Raw genomic sequence first — 19314 nt, 5'->3', positions numbered from 1 at the left:
TTTTGAACGTCTTGCTTATGTTCTTGGTGCCGTACCGTAAACTAAATGTATTGAAGGGAGTTTAACCGCAACGTTCCGCAAAAGCGCTTGCGCATAACGTAGGTAAGGTGGAAAACAATATTCTAAAACTGTCAAATACCAGCGCCCTGTGGGAACGTCGCAATAGCGGAATATTGGCTTGTGAGGGTGTATGCGGGCATTCAGCTACCATAACTGGAAAACAATAAGAAATACACTGTACGAGTGTGCCAGCCTGCTACCTAATTCACGACCATAACTTGAGTAAAATTGGATTTGTTTGGAACAGGGATTCAGCGTAAAACAAAAGTATCCTGGTGTCCCTGAGGCCTTGCGATGTGCTCTTAACAAGGTGAGGGCACTGCCGCCACCAGTCGACGAACTAGGTAGCTTGCTGTGTGTGGTAAACACACCTAAAAGCTTCAATTGTTACTCGGTATGTTTGCCTGGTGACATGCCGACTGACATGCGACATGCCCTAAATTTAACTTCATGAACAGACAAGATAGAAAACAGGCCCAAATATGCAAAGCCATGCATCAGATTGTGTCTCAGAGATTTGTGGAATGTACGTAGACGCAAGGCAGCTTAGAGTTTTCATTTCAGCATTTCTGGTAAACAATGTAACTAGTAATATCGTACCGACGTACGGGATCGGATGGTTTACCAGCTGCTACTATAGGGGGGAGGGGCTGGGGACATTATGGCGGATACAGCAGTAGATCTGCATGCGTATGAAAGCAACGCAACATCCAGCGAATTTCGGCGGGAAACAGCGGCACTCCTTAGGTTACACACACACAGCATCACGCGGGCATTAACGTAGATGCGCGCATATCTCGGCAACAAAAGAGCTATTCAGCTAACAGGAAGCACACTGTCCATGACTCCTTGCTTGCGCCGCTGACAGCGACGCATCTCTGTATGTGGGTGTAGAAACTTTATAGATACTAGATTCTGTGTGTGGTGCAATGCCTGGTGGCACCTTCTGGCAGGGCCCCACTGGGTTCCGCGGCTCGCCAGGCCGGTTCTAGGGTCACCAGTTGGCTTCCCGAGTCCAGTTCGGAGTGCTAGTGACAAATCTCCGCGCCATCAATTAACTGCGCCGCAGAGCGGCTGGTTCACCGGGAAACAAGCTGAACGCCTCATCAAGCGCGTCGGCGTCCCTGTTTACTTTACTCCACCGTGCTTCGTAGCTCACGCGTCCACGTGGACTACTCAAAGCACTTACCTATAGAAGTAAGAGAAACAGAAATAAGAAGCTTAGAATAAACTTGGATGCAGTCACTATAGAATTAGAAGACGCGCAGCAGAAACATATGCTGCCGAAGGAAATACTGCAAGAGAATTGTAAAACTGGTTAATCGTATTTTTCTTTTTGTAACTACCACATTGCTGCCACGAGTGAATAGCCCTGTGATTAAAATTCAGGCACTGGTACCAAGGAAAGACGTAAAGTGCTACGAGACTCGATAACCATTCGGCATACACTGCATCTGTTTATGCTGCATTTTCGTCTAACTTGTGTCTTTTCATCTAACATGCTCATTTCTATCTCTCTATATATATATCTCTCTTTTTTTTTGGGGGGGGGGGGGGCAGGAAGGACGTGGTTTGAGTAGCCTACGTTGATGCCTGAACTACGAAGTCGCTAAGTAGGCGATCACCACACTGATGATCACATCATAACACAAGTGTAATGTAGTGTCACCTATAATTACCACCAAAATATGCTTAGCGCTGCGGTCCATGTAAGTCACAAAAATGTTAGTGATGTATTATACTATCTCTCTATTGTAGTTAATAAGCACCTTAAGGTAGTTTACAAGCAGTGGTTTCCGAGAAAAGCTATTTCTCCTTTCCCATACATTTAGATCAGAGCCCCTCAGCGAAAGCTTCCTCTTAATATTATTCAGTAAAATTGGGCACATTGTTCCTTCCCTTTCCTTTCTTTTTATTCCCTTCCCTTAAACCCCTTTCCCTGTGTAGGGTAGCAAACTGGAAGTGCGTCTGGTAGACATCCCTACTTTTTCTTCCTTTCTTTTCATCCTCCTCCTCCTCCTCCTACTTTTCGAAGCATCAGGATCGCCTGGAACTTTCTCTTATGAACATTTCTAGCATAGAGAAAGACAGAGGGAGAAAAGGCAGGGAGGTGAACCAGAAATGAGTTTCCGGCGTGTTACGTGGCACTGCGAAAGGGAGGAGGGGGCGATAGGGATTAGAAAGAGGGCCAAAAATTCTAGCGTAAGAGCTTTCTGTGAATACGGGCCCAAAATGTAGATAGCTAAAGGCTTGTGTGTGTGTGTTTTGTTCTCTCTTTGCGTTTATGTGTAGTTCTCTTCCACTGTACGCTTTCATGACGACGTACTATTAGAGTCAAATGAAATGTGAACAGCGGAGCGCGTGGCCCAAGCATAAGTAAAGGTATGGTGTGTGTCGTCCAGTCATCACCATTGACAAGAACGCATTCGACGAATTGGCCGCACCGCGCTATCCCCATATAGTGAAATATTTTCGCCTATGATCTAGTTCTTACATTTGAAAGATTAAAAAAAATTAAATTAGTGGGTTTTACGTGCCATAACCACTTCCTGATTATGAGGCACGCCGTAGTGGAGAACTCCGAAAATTTGGACCACCTGGGGTTCTTTTACGTGCAGCTAAATCTAAGTACACGGGTGTTTTTGCATTTCGCCCCCATCGAAATGTGGCCGCCGTCGTTTGAAAGATGGAAAATAAGAATAAAAGACAACAGAAGCTAAAGTTTGCAGTTTACGGCGAGTATTGTACCACAGTTCGCTGACGCGAACAGCGGTGAGCGTGGAGCAGTTTGCACCGTCATCATTATAGATTGGCTCATGTAGTTTCTGCTTCTGCGCCACATCATTCTTTCAGTCGGCGAACTTGCACAGCACGGTATCGCTGGCAGCCGCGACGGTGGCCGGCATTGGTGTGCCAAGCGCGTTTGGCCATTTGTTTGACTTGCGGCCAAATCGGATGTGCGCGTCCGTCATTCGTGGTGATCGGACGGTGCGCACTACACCTTCACTTATGCTTGGGCCACGCGCTCCGCTGTTCACGTTTCATTTCACACTGATAGTACCTACAAGCTCTAATCACAAACAAGGGGTACTATGCAAGCACGCCCGAGTTTGTCAAAGCTCCAGATCACTGTGAGCTGCGGGATCGCCCTCAGATGAATGAGCTATTGGTACACTCTTAGGCAAAGGTACACCCTTTGGGGTGTATCTCTGCCACACAGCGATAATCGTCATCTGCCTTGCTTGCGTTTTCTTTCTTGAAAAGGGAGCGCCCGCTACTTTGCTGTCGGGAATGCTATGTCATTCTGATAACGCGCATGCCGTTCGTTACTGGAAAGTATCGGGCTCGCCTTGTTAAAGAAAGGAAATGAGGACAAGACAGGTGACGATTATCATTGTGGCGAAAGGGTGTAATTTTGCTTAAGAGTGTATCAACGCTCTTAAAACGGTTGCACCCTTTGGGGTGTATATTTGTCCCACAACAATAATCGTTATCTGCCTTGCTTGCGTTTTCTTTCCTGAAAACTCGGCGCTCACTACTTTCCTGTCGAGAATGCTGCGTCACACTGATAACGCGCATGCCGTTCGTGACTGGGAAGTACCGGACTCGCAGCGTTAAAGAAAGGAAACGCGGGTAAGCCAGATGACGACTATTGTTGTGGGACAAGATAAGCCCCAAAGGGCGTAAATTTATCGTAGAGTGAAGACCTATATTTAAACCCCCTGCACATCTCAAAGTTCATTGGCTCATCGATATACACTCTTGAGTTCTCATCACTTGGGCGTCGTCACCTCATCACCTCTTGTTTTCCAAAGTGTGCTATGCTAGTACGCCCGAGTTTGGCAAAGTTCCAGATCACTGTAAGCTGCGGCGTCGCCCTCAGATGATTGAGCTCTTACTATCAAGACCTAAATTTGAACCCTCTGCACGTCTCCAAGTTCTTTGGCTCATTTATATTCCCTCTTGAGTTGTCATCACTTGGGCGTTGCCACCTCAGGGCTGCCGTAAAGGAGTCACGTGGCGAAACCGTCAGTAGTTTTTGCAGCCAAACTGCTAAGGGCTAGTCCCCCAGGATACTGTACGTGTGTAGACACAGAATCCCGAAAATAGTGCAATACCGGGTAGACCCACTGCGGAGGTGAAGCAGGTGTCAAGCACTCCGTATACGTGGGCCGATCGCGAACATAGTGCAATGCAAGGCCGACCCGTGGCGGAAGTTCAGTTCGCCATTAAGGGGCCCACATACACAGCATCGCTGGTCATCCTTCTTCACAGAGTGGAACGTCACTGATTTCTTTATCATTCCACCAAGCGAATTACCGGTCCATGTAAGTCATAAATAAAGGTTACTGATGTGCTTACATTACGCCCTTTATTGTAGCTTATCACAACTTTATGGTTGTTTACAAGTAGTGGCTGCCGAGAAAAACTATTTCTCCTTTCCCATACATTTAGATCAGAGCTCCTGAGCTAAAGCTTCCGCTTAATATTATTAAGCGAAATTGGGCACTTTGTCTACTTTTCCTTTTTCTTTCCTTTTATTCCCAGAAAAAAAATATCCATTTTTTTTCCAAAAGTTTTAGTTTTTTGTTTTACAAAGTCCACACATCTCTACCTAAATAACGACTGTACGCGGCCTTCACCTTAAGCCGAAAAATGCCGACCATCGCGAGGCTACCAGCTTCGCTGTAATGGTATGCGGCTTTAGAGTGTTGGTAGAGCACTTCTTCAGAGTTAAGGGGATTTTTGCTTCGAAAGCCCGGGAATTCGTGTACTTCTTTTACAGCGAAGCTGTCAGCTTCTCCTTGGTCGGAAGTTGTCTTGTCGGTGTCCGTGCGCAAAAAAATGTGGGCCGATGCAGGAAGTGGTGCAATACTAGGCCGACCCGTGGCGGAGGTGAAGCAGGTTTCAAGAACCGAGAATAGTTAAGCGAAAAGTGCATACATTTTTTTTTTGTGGAATCATACCTACATCACAGAAAACAGCATTCGTTTCAATAAAGAACAAGCACCAAAGCATCCGAACACATAATAGATGGTAAGGCGCTCCTGATATCATTGGGAAGCATGTAGCTCTCCCCGCATACGTTTCCCGATACACATTACTGTTGCGAAAGCTGTCGTGGCGACGGCAGCTTGCTACGCAGTGAGTGACGTCACTAACCTTTGCTATATAAAAGAACCAGCCTAGCAACTGATTTCATTGTTGTTGCAGCACGGCTAGGCAACGCATACGTATGACTACCGAGGAGCAGCGTCAATACGAGCAGCGGCAAACGGAAAAAGAAACGGCAGTGCGACCTGCGGCAGCGTGCTGTAGAAATTACCATTACTCCCATTACTACCATTACTCTAACTTACCGTTGCTACCATTACTCTAAACCGACATCCACTTTCGCAGGGCTGAGATGGCAAGTCATTCTTTTTTCATATTTGCTTCCGAGGGCCTGCTAGTGATGTTACAAGGAGCCGTGATGATACAGGGATATCTCAATACCTAGCACATAACTGCTTAGCACAGTAACATCCCGCTGTGACGTTTCATGACAGCCATTGACAGGTTGGCCCCGCAATGTGGTTACTGGTGATTTATTTTGCCCATTTGTTGGTAATAAAGCGATTCATATCAGAAAGGGAGTTGACAGTTGAGCTATAGTTCGGATTCGTACATCTCAAATAATCTTTAAGTCTCAAATTCTTCTAGGGGATCGCGAAGCTCTGGAAAGCCTCCGCTCAATTACTTGCCAAAGTGTTAAATTGCATAAAATGGGGTACGTTTTCCGGCACATTGCTTGGCCGTAATATAATTTGCGTCTACATTCTTTTTTTTTTTTGGCGCAGATTTCCTGCACAGTATAAGAGGACTAAAATAAAATAAAATAAAGGCTTCCCAATCCGCATCGTGCAGATTGGGTGCATCAGCCCACATTTTTTTGCGCATGGACACCGGCAAGACAAATTCCGACCAACGAGAGGCTCACAGCTTCCCTGTAAAAGAAGTACACGAATTCCCGGGCTTTCGAAGCAAAAATCACTGCATCAACGTCTCCACCAACTTACTGCCCGTCTGCCAACAGGTGTAGTTTTCGGGTAGGTCAACGTTTATTAAGATCTTAAGTCTGGTCATCTGGGTTCCAGGTGATAGCCAAAGCATTTGCGAGCATCTGATGTCGCCACAGGAGCCGAGTACTTGAGGCACTTTCCTTGGTCGTCTTTCGTCAGTCACGAAGCCCAGCTAACTGCAGTCCGAAGCATTTGAGGAGATACTTCCTGCACCCGCCTAAGGTTACGAGTAAGGAAACAAGCATACGGGGGAATTAGGGCGCGTGTGTGGCTTCGGAGATTAAATTTTAGTGCTTAGTGAAGAGGGTGGGTATCGGTCGGAAGGTATGCTGGTGTCCAACATGAGGCAGGTGCTCGAGCCACTTGGCCTGCCATCGTATTAGATTCTGGTCAAGCTCTTGTACCCACTGCACCTCAATACTGGGAAGAAAGGACCTGTGGAGTCCACGAATTCCATGACAAATTTTTAGCATTATGGTAAGTCACTTGGGGGTGCTTCAGTGCAATAAGTGAGTCAGTGTAAACTTGCATAGTTGTGATGTTGAGTACTGGACTAACATAGTTGATAGCACCGTGTATGGATTGCAATTCAAGGAGACCAGTATGAACAGATTACATGACTTTTCTCACATCTATAGGCTAGATTCTTGTAATAAGTTCATGCCAGTCTGTCAGTCCGTCAATTCAAGGTGGAATAAAACTAGTGTAGGCAAAGGTAAAGTTCTTCAGACAGGCATTTTCTTTTGAGTTTCTTCCTTTAAAAATAGCTGCCATTGACAGCTGCGCCATGGACGTCCCTATACTAACGCGTTAAAACTAACTTGCCAAAGCCATCCTTGACAAAGATAAGTGTGTCTGTGGTTATATGCCAGCTTGTCAAGGCAGTATACTCCGGTGCATGCACATTTTTTCCACACTGCATTTCCATCTGTCGGCCCCTATCTCGACTTTGGACAAGAGTAGTAGCGCCACCCTTTCAAGTTAAAAGTGGGTGCTAGACTATACGCGTCATCTGTCCACACAAAAAAAAGAAATAATGAAACCTTCCAGCACATGTGGTCGGCATCTATATCAGGACACCAATGTAACTGCGCCGATAATAAACAATATTGTAGCTGTGCATCCAAACAAGGTGCTTCGCGTCTCAGAACGGCGCCTACAACCTGGTCCTATGTCACAGCCATAAATATTCGGTAAAAATCGTGCACACGGCTGTCATCGGTGACAGGGGCGTGACACAGTCACTCCCTTAACGTTTCCTCCTCTCAGTTCCTGTGCGTTGCACCAGTTTCGGGTAATATTCCGGTAGACGGTGCGCACAATCGCTACGGAATGTGCATTACTTCCGTGTGAATATTCTGAAGAACACTTACTAAAGGTCATGCAATCGTTTGATACATTTGACGAATGTTAGTTTTATGGATTAGCGAACATTCTAAATTTTCGCATGACGAATTGTATGTTGCCCTGTTTTGAGTCATCAAATCAATTACCCACTGTTTATAAATAGGAATACTTCTTGTTCACTTTTCGGATAGTTCAACTCGCCCATTTGGCGATAAATTTCATATCGGCGGCCATAGTAGCTACGCAGTGGAGTGCCCTATATGTCCAAGTTTTTTATGTTAAGCCGTTATCATTCGTACTTACCCATGAGTCCTTACTGTGCGACTAAACTGCATGTTTTCTCCTAAAGCTCCATCTGTGTATTTAAACAACGCACCATACCGCGCAGTGTAAAATGACAGAACCTTGCTAACATTTTTAATAAATTTTGTCGCGAAGATCGACGGTAGGAATCGCAGTTTATTATACGAAAAGTATTAGAAAAGTTCTCGATTTTGTATTAGCATCACTTCTGGCACTATTCGAGTTGTGTTTGCTCCGGTCTCAAAAATTACTATTCGCACACACACCTATAGTCATCGTCAGAAATTATCACACTGAATTTTTCCAATGGAACCTCTTTAATCTCAAAGCCGCGTCACATAACACCCGTGTGATGAGCGATTCACGGCAAGATGGCCACCACCCGCACCGGGGCACCACTGGCTTGGCATATTTTGATGGGCAGTACGATAGCCGTGGCTCCGACGGCGGGGAGGCGCGACAGGTCGGCCAAGTTTTCGAGGATGTACACGTTATTGGCAGAAATAATCCTGTGCGTCACCGAAGAGTTGAACAGGTCCGCGGACGGAGAGTCCAATCCGATGCCGTATATTTGCCGCTGCTCAACTAGGAACCGCGCAGCCTCTGATGACACAGTCGGAAAACGCCGCCATCCATCGTCGTCGATCCCCAAGTAAGCATTGCGGTTCGGCCACAGCTGGGCAAACAGAGCGTGTGCAGTGAGATAAATGACGCGTCTTGAAAACCATGTACAACATCACCCCATTTGGCAGGGACAAGTGAAAGAAGCGGAGGGGGCATGCGCTGACTACCAACTGATTCGGTTACATTTAAGCAGCAGCTAATATAGCCCACCACGTGACTCCTGCAACCCGTGCAAGGGCACAAACATCCTGCGTCCAGAAATCAGACGGCAAGAATTTGAGTCAGATGGCACAAATGTAAAGTAACAGTTGTGCCACCTGATTAAAATTATTGGCGTCAATACATGTAATAAATTCAATTGGTAGTCAGCGAATGTTCCTTTCGATCTTTTTGCTTGTCCCTGCCAAAAGCGTTGTTTCGTTGAAAATAAATTGTCACCCACTTGCTAAATTTTCAATCCTAATAAGAATTCTGAAAAGATGTCTTGGAAGCACGGTAAATTTGTCTGAAGATGAGACGGTTTTCACATCACGGGAAAACGGGAAACACGCAAACGTGCTAATTGTGATAGTGGCTACGTCCAGGGACAAAAGGCCACAAGGGTGAAAGTGCTTAGACGTGCTGCGATGCAGAGAGACCATTTTACAGAATACAAACAAAATTACGGTCTGCAAGTTCCACAGGCCACGTGTGCCGCTTCTTCACAAAGTAGGCCCGTGCGCATTTGTGGGACCATAACATGCCATAATGGCGTACAAATGTGAATAAAAAGGAAGTCATGGTACCACAATTTTCTCATAAATTGCTTATACACTACACTGTCAGTGTAATTTCCTTCTACAGCTAATAACTTCCCCTTGACCAAAATCAAAGGAAACGCCAAAATTTTTTTTCTAGAGAACTATAGCAGCTCGACGCTGAACGCAAACGACTTTATATGAAGGAAAATGCATCATTCCGTATTCATATGGTGATTTCGAAGCATATTCATATGGCGAGTTCACAGTAACATTTCTCTAGCAAACCATCTTCTGGCTTGTCATTTGCGAACAACGGCACGTCCTTGAACAATTCATTGGGGATCACTGTTATGGCTCTCCTGTCTCAATTTGCTTAACCCACTCCTTAGAAGCCTTTCATTCCCAGACTTTCCATCAGTGGTGAAATCTGAAGAAAGGGTTAGATGCATTAAATGTAGCCAGAAAACGAATATAGACATTTCCTATCAATACCAGTACACGGTATATTACACAATTACAGTACACAATTTATTCTGGCAATGATCCGAATTGTGCTTCTTCCCTCACGAGGGCACGGGTTGTACTTCTCCACTTGGGCGTCCGAGACGCACTGACAGAGATGGTCTCCGCAAAGGAAGAGTACAGGTGCTAAGGATAGCGGTGATAGGTTCGCTGGATGCTTCGGATGCGAGGAAGCAGACACAGACGAAGCTTGAACAGAATTTGTATTTATAACTTTTTACAAGACACACACATAGGAAGGCAAGGTGGAACTGGAACACATAGGATGACCCTATATCGGCAGAACCGATGGTGCACATCACCACAAGTTTAATCCGAAGCGCTTGGTCGGGGCAACGGGACCACGTTTGCTATCTCTCGGTGACCCACTCCAAACATTTACAGCCGATCGCCACCCAGTGGCTTTGAGAGCGGTCCGCCAGCACACTAATCCTGTAGGAGCGTTGCCATGCGGGTAGTCCCCCAACTAACCAAGCATTGACCCTGGTCTACGCTCTCTTTCTTTATACTCAGTTTAAGGTGCTTGCTTCTCTCCCTCAAAACAACAAACAAAAAGAACGCAACAAGTGAGAGAGTTGCAAACGCATGACAGTCACCGCGCAAGGCAACAGAGCCCAACACAACGGGCACAATTAAAAACTAATAAGCAGTAAGGCCCTGCAAACCAAAGCGCAAGGGTGATTGACATGCAGCATCTCCCTGTACCACTCTCGTAAAGCCTCACTCACACTAGGCCAACACGACGCCGACTTCACCTGTACAGTGTCACATAGGCGCCTACACAAAGGAAAAAACGCTTTCACCGACAGACGGCAGACCAATATCGGTGTCGGGTCGGCTTAGTGTGAGTTAGCCTTAACTTTGTACTATCTTTCGTAAAATTGATAGCGTAGTATTCGCGCGCCATTCATCAACGAAATCTGCCAACGTGGCACTTTAGGCTCGCGCACATTTACCGAGTAAATACTTGCGGAGAAAAGGTTTCCCACTACGGTCAATTGGCCACGGTCTTAGAAAAAGGTTCCCACAGTGGGGAGGGTGCGCGCAGTGCATGATGAATACGGCGTTTACGCATTCTGGGCCGTCACCGTGATAGTCACCCACCGCTGACAACCAAGTATTTTGCTTCGCTCGTCAAGCAAGGGTATCGGCCTCACGCTGCTAGCCGTCTCTACCCTTTCTTTGCAGCTTCCACGGGACCAAAAAGGAGGAAAGTGACGAGCTAAAAGTAAAGAAATAGCAAGTGCTTTTCCAGCGGTAGGCTTACAATAGTGTTTAAAGAAGTGTCAGAAATGTTAAGCAAATAAACGAGCTGCAACAGGTTGACACCGTTTCATAACCGCTGCGAAATGTCGTCGCCCTCTCCCACTCTTAGTGCGATACCACGTAAGTCCGGTAATGTGGCCATTATGTCAGTGAATAAACAATTCTTAATTATTTATGACGCGCTGGTTTTGTCTTACCAGTACTCACGTGTGGGGCAGGAACCTGGATGCTTACGAAAAGGGTTCTACTTAAATTGAGGACGACGCAACGAGCTATGGAAAGAAGAATGATGGGTGTAACGTTAAGGGATAAGAAATGACCAGATTGGGTGAGGGAACACACGCGAGTTAATGACATCTTAGTCGAAATCAAGAAAAAGAAATGGGCATGGGCAGGACATGTAATGAGGAGGGAAGGTAACCGATGGTCATTAAGGGTTACGGACTGCATTCCAAAGGGAGGGAAGCGTAGCAGCGGGTGGCAGAAAGTTAGGTGGGCGAATGAGATCTAGAAGTTTGCAGGGACAACATGGCCACAATTAGTACATGACCGGGGTAGTTGGAAAAGTATGGAAGAGGCCTTTGCCCTGCAGTGGGCGTAACCAGGCTGATTATGATGAAGAATTATTTACGTCTCTACGGACCTGAAAGCTTTTCGTTGAGAATAGGATCTGCCTTTGAGACAATAGCTTCCGAGTCGTCCAAAATTCATTTATTCGCAGCGTGTACCGTCTCAGACTTAAAAGTCGTCGGCTACTCGAGTTGCATCGGCGTATTGTCTCCTTTAGGCTTTTCGTTCTGCTCGCGCATTCTTTGTCGCCTCACCTTAGAGCGTCCGGTCCTCTCGATAAGAAGAGCACCGCGAGGAATGTGGCCATGCTTTCCTTCCCAGCGTTCGATGTCTTCAACCGACAACTCGTACACGGGGTTATCGCTCGCCTGTGCCTCGACATCAACGAGTGCGATTGGGACGAACATGAGCCGTTCGAGTGGTATTTGGCTCACACTCCACTTGTCGGGAGCAAAGTGAAGTGGCGCGTCCAGATGCGTGCCGCTATGAGTGGCTAGCTCGATGACGTCGGCCTGGTACCTGCAAGAATGAAGATCACTTTTCTTCCGCGGGAGCTGAATTCTACGAGATATCGAAACATGTGGTATATTCTACATTTCTCATATTTCTGATAATTCTACACACCACGCACACCTTACTGAATAGTGCTAAAGAGCTTCTTGCTTTTAAAGAGACCTATTAGTAAACGGGAAGAAAAGCATCAAGCGTCGTCGGGCGATGACGATCATTTTACGAGATGTGTATTTTTTTTCTATAGTTTTGTTGAATTTTCCTGCGTGCAGCTGAATGTTGCCGCTATCAAAAGTGGGGGAAGAGATGGTATACTTTGCCCCTCTATGCCCCCCCTCCAACCACCCGGTAATTACGCCTATAAACGCAGCCGAAAATTTCTGCTCGAACATTGCGGACACTGTGATCATCGTCAATAAATAAATTTTGAGCGAAGTTACTGCTACACCCATCCCTGAAATGAATGTGTCCTCGAGAGAGAGAGAGGGACGTATCTCGAGAGAGGCACTCCATCCACCAGCAAGGATACATTGTGGCCTGCGCTGGACAGAATCGCATACGCCGCTTTATGCCACCGAAGCAAAGATGGCCATGGTCCAGGTTTTAAATGCTATAATCATGAAATGGCGGCCTTGTTCCTAAATGATTAAACCCCAGCCAATTGATACCACTTCTGAACCATGAAAAGTCGCCGCTCCTACCGACCCACTCCACTGCTCAGCTTTGTCAGAAGCTGGTGAAAGAATAGTCATTGCACGCCTCGCATGGTATCTTGAGCGCTGCAACATATACCTAAATAAATTGGGTAGGTTTCAAAGAGGCCTGCTTAAATTCGAGGCCTCCAGCAACAAGAAATACATCTCTAACGTATATCATTTGGCGCCTTTTCGCAACGTGAAGCGTGCATATGATGATGTGGCGCAAGAAGTAATTCTTGATATCCTATTGGGTATTGAAATTATTGGCACAATGTTTGAGTGCGTTTGAAATTATCCTTATTTGCACTAAATACAGACGCCAAACCATTAATAGTTTCAGCTGCCGTGCCGTTCCGCCGGGCGGAGTTCTCAGAGCCGTCTTGCTGAACCTTACGATCACTGGAGATGTTGAGATTTTACTGCAGAACGTGAAGCTTGCAGTATGCTGGTGACATATATACATCCGGGCTTCAGCAATAGTGGAACCCCTGGCGCGTCAACGGTTTCAAAGAAAAACGGACGTCCACATATACCTCAGCGTTCAAGGCCTCAGCATTTTGACAAAAAAGTAAGCTTTAGTGGTTTTTACTCACATGCCCATGAACTGATACCCTGTTTCAAGTGACCACGAAATGGTTTCATATAAAAAAATCTTGACGACGTTATTTTGGTATCGACAGAGACCTTTCAGTAAGTCTGCCCGTCTCTTAAGAAGTAAGCTTTGGTGGTTTTTACTCGCAAGCCCATGAACTGATACCCTGTTTCAAGTGACCACGAAATGGTTTCATATAAAAAATCGTGACGACTTTATTTCGTTATTATCGACAGAGACCTTTCAGTAAGTCTCCACGTCTCTTAAAAAGTAAGCTTTAGTGGTTTTTACTCACAAGCCCATGAACTGATACCCTGTTTCAAGTGACCAGGAAATGGTTTCATATAAAAATTGCATAGTACCGCTGTCGCGTTAAAATATTGACGACCTTCTTTCGTTATTATCGACAGAGACGTTTCAGTAAGTCTCCACATCTCCATGTGGGCTTAACCAATTGAGGCTTAGCGATCGCCCACATACAAAGGTTTCCCCCCGGTAAAACCTGGGGCACATCCGTGACGTCTCTACTTCTATACAAGGAAACCATATTTGTTCGATACCTCCGATATAACACGCCAGTGCTATAAAGCGCTGGCAAAAAACTAACCACCGGTATTCACCTACGTGAGCTGAATGACAAGGTGAAGAGTCTAATAATTGCTCCAGTGGAAAAAATGAAGACGAAAGGGGGACACGAAACTACAAGACCATTAGCTGTCCATAAGCTGAAGAGACTGTCAATTACATCCTCTGCAACTGCTCCTGTTCGACAAGCAACGACACAATTTGCAGTGTCGTCAATAGCCCGGACGATTGGCGTTTAATGGGGCAAAGATCCTAAGAGCTCTTCCGCACAGCTCATGAGCCGAAAAACTTACACGAGGCCTGCCATTTCAGAAGGCGATAGACTTAAGTGCCTGGCTGTAGACACGTTGTACTTGTGCAGCTTGTCCAAATAAATGCTGTGTTTATGCCTGCATGAAAGTACTTTTGCGGAATCCGCGTGTCCTACGTGCCACGCAACTGTCTCACGTGGTGGGCCATGCTCTCTCATATGTTCTTTTTCATTTTTCTATTACATCATTCTTCTCATTTGTCTACATTAAAAAAGGAGGTTGGCGACATCTCGCAACTTCCTGCTCAGCCTGGCTGGTGTGGGACTTCATCGCGCGCTGCAGCACACTGCGGCGACGCACATCGACTGCACCGCAGTGCTCATTATACGTGAAGCACGCAAAAAAGGTGCCACTGTGGCTTCACTCCTCGATCGGGACGTGAGCGCGACCGATTGTTCAAGTAGCAGTTGCTGAAATTAACTGTCTCTTCATGCTCTTATGGTGTCAACGAAGGCTAAAATGGGCACGAAGGAAGCAAGGGTGGTTCGAGTTAAAAACAGAAAATAGACACGATCGAGCTGAAGGCGGCTAACATAGAGGTTCATTGTAAAAACAGAACAAACAAGGGCGCATCTGTATTATACAGAAAAAAAAAACTCGCTTCGCCAAACTGGCATGAACACTATGTTAAATTATGGGGTTTTACGTGCCAAAACCACTTTCTGATTATGAGGCACGCCGTAGTGGAGGGCTCCGGAAATTTCGACCACCTGGGGTTCTTGAACGTGCACTAAATCTAAGTACACGGGTGTTTTCGCATTTCGCCCCCATCTAGATGCGGCCGCCGTCGCCGGGATTCGATCCCGCGACCTCGTGCTGAGCAGCCTAACACCATAGTCAAACACTATGTATGTAGAGACATTGTGCAGGAACTGACAAAGTTGCAAGCTTTTTTTTCTTTAGTTTTCAAATATTCCTCATATGCGTTGTGTCAAATCCTCGTTAAATGAAAAAAAAAAAGATAACCTGGACACCGTTTCGATTGTCCGTACTTATTTGGCCCAACAGTGTTATGCGTCTTACTAGAGAAGTTGGGCTGGTTGTGGCTGCATTACGATTCGTTCCTAACGCTTGATGCATCTGCAGGAGCACTCCTCTCAATTACCGTTAGAGTCCTATGCCGGTTGATTAAATCCAGGTGGCGGCTCGCCAACATCTATTAAAATCGCGAATATGTTAGGCTAGCTAGGTCCACCGACCTTCTATTCTCAATGTCAAGAGGGAATTAGAAACTGTGAATGTCTGTGCAGTACAAGTACACCAAGCCTAAAGGGAGGGATTAAAGATTTGATAATTTTCTTCTAAGTTCACTATTGCCGCACTACACTTTGTCACAACTTTTCCAGCATATTTGTAAATATGTCCAAAAAAGCCAGCGTCAGTTATCCAAGCTTGAAAGATATTTAAAGCGATTAGCATTCTTAGGGTGCTTCACGCACTTTCCTGGGTCTGCCTGTTTTTCCACCAGCTTGGGTCACTGGGTAATGGATGCTCTAATAGAGGATTGGGTTGCTGTGCGGAGGGACCCGTATTTAGAACGAACTGCTGCATCAACTTGGGTCACATTGTATGGAGCACTACGTGTGCGCCACTCTTCAATGTACCTGTGCGACGCAAAGATGGGTCACCGTGTAAGTGCTGCTCGGTATGCATTGTTCTTCAGTGAACCTTTTTCCCGCCAACTCAGTTATTTATGAGCCGCTTAGTATGTGCAGCTCTTCAATTAGAACATAAATGCAGAGTTTCTCTGGTGCTAGGTGGCATTTAATCCGCGTCATAGTAATCAGACAAACTTGTCTCAGTGTGTACTCACACAAGCTTCACCTGAGGACATTGCGGCGGCGCTTCTGAATGACGCTGCGTGTCCAGAGGAAGCGCGAGAGAGCAGCCCGGCTGCATACTCGCCTTATACATGACGCGTCTCTACCATAGCAATACGGTGAGTCGCAAGCTTAATTGGCTTCAGCGCCAATCGCAATAACGTTGACATCCATAGTAAGGGCTTCTGCCGCAATTTTCGCCATACAGGCCTGCATCATAAAAAACAAGGGGCCCCACTATACCAATGCCCATGGTAGTAGTGGTTCGGATGTGAAAAATTTGCAGTGGTGTAAAAAAAAAAATTACAAGAAAACAGGAAGGAAATGTTCATGGCTATAATGTAATCCTGCGTTGAGTGCATGACTTCGTGCCAAGCAGAAAACGCGTAAAAACAACGCAAATCAAGCACTTTTGTTACCAGTTGACGCTGTTAGACCTCTTCTAGCTAGTTCCGTTAGTTTTCGGAAAATCTAGCCTTAACTGAATACATGCACTTCGGATCAGAGCCTCTATTCATAAGAAATCTATTGCTCTACTACTGCTCGTAAGAGCAGCTGCTAGCCAGTTCGGAAGCGGGACTTGAATAGCGATAGCGGCTTGCCAATGACAAAGAGCGCCTACTAATAAAAATTCAAATTGAATTCAATTTTATCTGTCATATTATATGTATATGTTGGTGGTTCTCTTGCCAACAAAGCTCTGTGAAGCTTTGAGAATTCGCTAGGTGCTTAATTGAGCTGCTTCTATACGCTGTAAAACATACAGAGAACCCTGGACTGATATTGTATCAAAGCTCTAGCACAACACGTTCGTTGCTAGAACAATTGGTTCACGTTAGGACAATAGCACCGCTAGGTGCGTTACATTGAATGTCCAAATTTGTGTTGCTCATCTCTATTGCAATCAGAGGACCGACCTATATGCGACTACCAATGTACCTGCGCAATATTAGGGCAAAAATTACGCCGTTAGCATGTCCGTACTTCGCACAGCTTCGTAATGTTTGAAAAGCTGCACTTTTCTTTTTAACTGTTGCCTGAATAAAAATACCAATTCTTTACCGTATTCGCCTTTAGTTGTTCGTAAATGTTTGAACAAATTACGTTCGTGCAGAGAGCACTGTTACACTTTACGTACCAGTCTTCAGGCGTACTTCCCTTGCGTGAGATATTCAGGCGAAATTCGGCGTCATCAGACCAGAAGATTGTCCTGTTGTTGAAGCTGTACGACAGGTCGACGAGTTTCTCGGGCGGCACGAACAGACCTCCGCAGCTTGATGGGATTCTCGCCGCGATGCAGCTTAATAAGCTAGCACACATGAGCAAGATGATGGCCGAGAACCTTGACGCCATCGCAACGTTCATGTGAGAGGAGCTGGAAAGATAGATGGTGATACCTGGTCTAGCCGGTAATATACGGGAAAACTACAACATACAGGGAGTGGAACGGAGACAGCTAGCAGTACACCAGTGTTGGTGTATTTTCTGTACAGTCTATGTGCGATGTAGATTTAGTGAAAGTCCATTCAACTCTACGTGGCAAACACAAAATTTATTGACGTCCGTGCCACGGACTGCGTGCTTCTAATCACCTCTCTCTCTCTCTCTCTCTCTCTCTCTCTCTCTCTCTCTCTCTCACACACACACACACACACACACACAAACACACACACACACACACACTCAGAAGAAAAAAAAAACCAAACTTCTATCCTATTTCACACAAGGGACATGCACCAGTCGTATCATAAAGTTTTGTCACATGCAACTTACGAAGGCATCATGAGAGTGCTGGTGGTACACGTTTACCTTTTGTGGTTTGGTATACAAAAGAAGCGGGCATAGAAAAGCTCTGTTACTGTTCTGTCAACTTCCGCTAAGTGCGAATTGCTTTAAGCTACTCCAAAGTGTCACACGACTCGTACTTCTGGCCTTATGGGCAAACACGTAAGGTTTAATATAATTATTGAATAATTCTTCATATTTAATATATATGGATTCTCCCATGCCGTGTTTCTTCATTAGACGGTTATTTGCAATGAGTACAAGAGTAACGCGTTTATTGCCACTAAATTGGACCAAGACGTATTAGAAGACGTTAATAAAATTAATATGAAACATCCACTAAATCGCAGCAATTGCTATAAAGAAAACCCATATCGTTTCCTCGAAAGAAAAACCTCGCAGTTGAAGAAAAATTCGTACTGGTACGTGATTCCAACGCGGCACCACCACCTTCCCGGTGTAGGCACTCTACCACCTGACCTAACGACGCAACTAGCAGGCGGATGAGCGAAGTCAATTTTATCAAAAATTCGAAGCAAATGCGAGAGTTTTCACCTAATAGTTCGGCGGGAACCCGCAAGGTGAAGGGAAAATAATTAATAAAGTGAAAATGACACATACACCCGATCGTAGCTCTTGCTACGATAGGACGAATTTTTCTTCAACGGCAAGGCTTTTATTTCGAGGAAACCATATGGGTTTCCTTCGTACCAATCTTTAAAATTGCGTGTGTGTCTCATTTTCAATTTTTTTATTACTTCTCTCCACCTTGCGGGTTTCCGCAGAACCATTACGTGAGTAGTAGAAGAGGAGTTCAGATTAACGCATACACATCATGCTCGAACACTTTAGCCATGCACAAAACCCAGCTAAGTACAACTCCGATGACAAATAGCCATGCAAGGTTTTGCAGTAAAATGCTTACAGATTCTCTATGTTCCCAGGAGAGCTGCTACCGCCGCTGGTGCCGTCCTACACTAATGCTGCAATCGCGCTAGAGTCTCGAATTTATGCCGGGCGCCGCCGGGCGCAAACATTTAAGATATGGTCTTCACGTGGACGATGACTTTACAGAATAAGTAAAAAAATGCAAATCAAGAGACGCTAACGTCAGTATAAATGCATGATAGGAGAGTTGACATCGGAAACCATGAAGGTTCTCTTCGAGCTCTCACGCCACATCTTATCATACAGCTTTAGTTATTTGAGTTGAGCTCGGCTCTGGAGCGTGTCTGCAGACGGCGGGCATGCCTCGGCAAGCCTTTCTGAATTTCTGACGCGATATTTCGTTGCTGTAACATGATTGTGAATACCAACGTTGCAGTTCGTAGCACACTGTTCCTTGAGCTGAGGCCGCACGCGCCAGAGATGGTTGCATTCAGTGTGTTCAGAGAGCACGTTACATCAGCAGTGCACATGTCTAAATATTCTTTTATTGTTTCCCCTAATTAACTATCGCAGGTGTACGAATGCGTTTCTTTACTGCGACAGGAGTTCTCTGCGGGGACCTGGGTTTGCT

At 45.6% G+C, this 19314-nt stretch overlaps 1 protein-coding gene across 1 annotated transcript; it reads right to left on the bottom strand.

Moving 5' to 3' along the window:
* Positions 1 to 8054: 8054 nt before the first annotated feature.
* LOC126537534 (isatin hydrolase-like) lies at positions 8055 to 18781 on the bottom strand. Its single transcript, XM_050184627.3, has 4 exons — positions 18721 to 18781; positions 17149 to 17385; positions 11749 to 12013; positions 8055 to 8448 (listed from the first exon to the last, which is right to left on the bottom strand). The coding sequence occupies exons 2-4, from the start codon at positions 17373 to 17375 to the stop codon at positions 8134 to 8136; spliced, it is 807 nt and encodes a 268-aa protein (XP_050040584.1). The 5' UTR covers positions 17376 to 17385; positions 18721 to 18781; the 3' UTR covers positions 8055 to 8133.
* Between the last annotated feature and the right edge of the window lie 533 nt (positions 18782 to 19314).

This window comes from Dermacentor andersoni, chromosome 4, assembly GCF_023375885.2.
Source record: "Dermacentor andersoni chromosome 4, qqDerAnde1_hic_scaffold, whole genome shotgun sequence".
NCBI classification, from domain to species: Eukaryota; Metazoa; Arthropoda; class Arachnida; order Ixodida; family Ixodidae; genus Dermacentor; species Dermacentor andersoni.
Note: the sequence above shows the minus strand (reverse complement) of the source record. Positions and strands in the feature narration are given on the sequence as shown.

What these genes read in the sequence shown, in the direction of transcription:
- LOC126537534 (XM_050184627.3), bottom strand. Translation starts at nt 17,375, where the DNA reads ATGAACGTTGCGATGGCGTCAAGGTTCTCGGCCATCATCTTGCTCATG. An exon ending in GGAAGTACGCCTGAAGACTG is followed by an intron (nt 12,014 to 17,148) that starts GTACGTAAAGTG and finishes TCATTCTTGCAG; the next exon opens with GTACCAGGCCGACGTCATCG. An exon ending in AGAGGACCGGACGCTCTAAG is followed by an intron (nt 8,449 to 11,748) that starts GTGAGGCGACAA and finishes CTGTTTGCCCAG; the next exon opens with CTGTGGCCGAACCGCAATGC.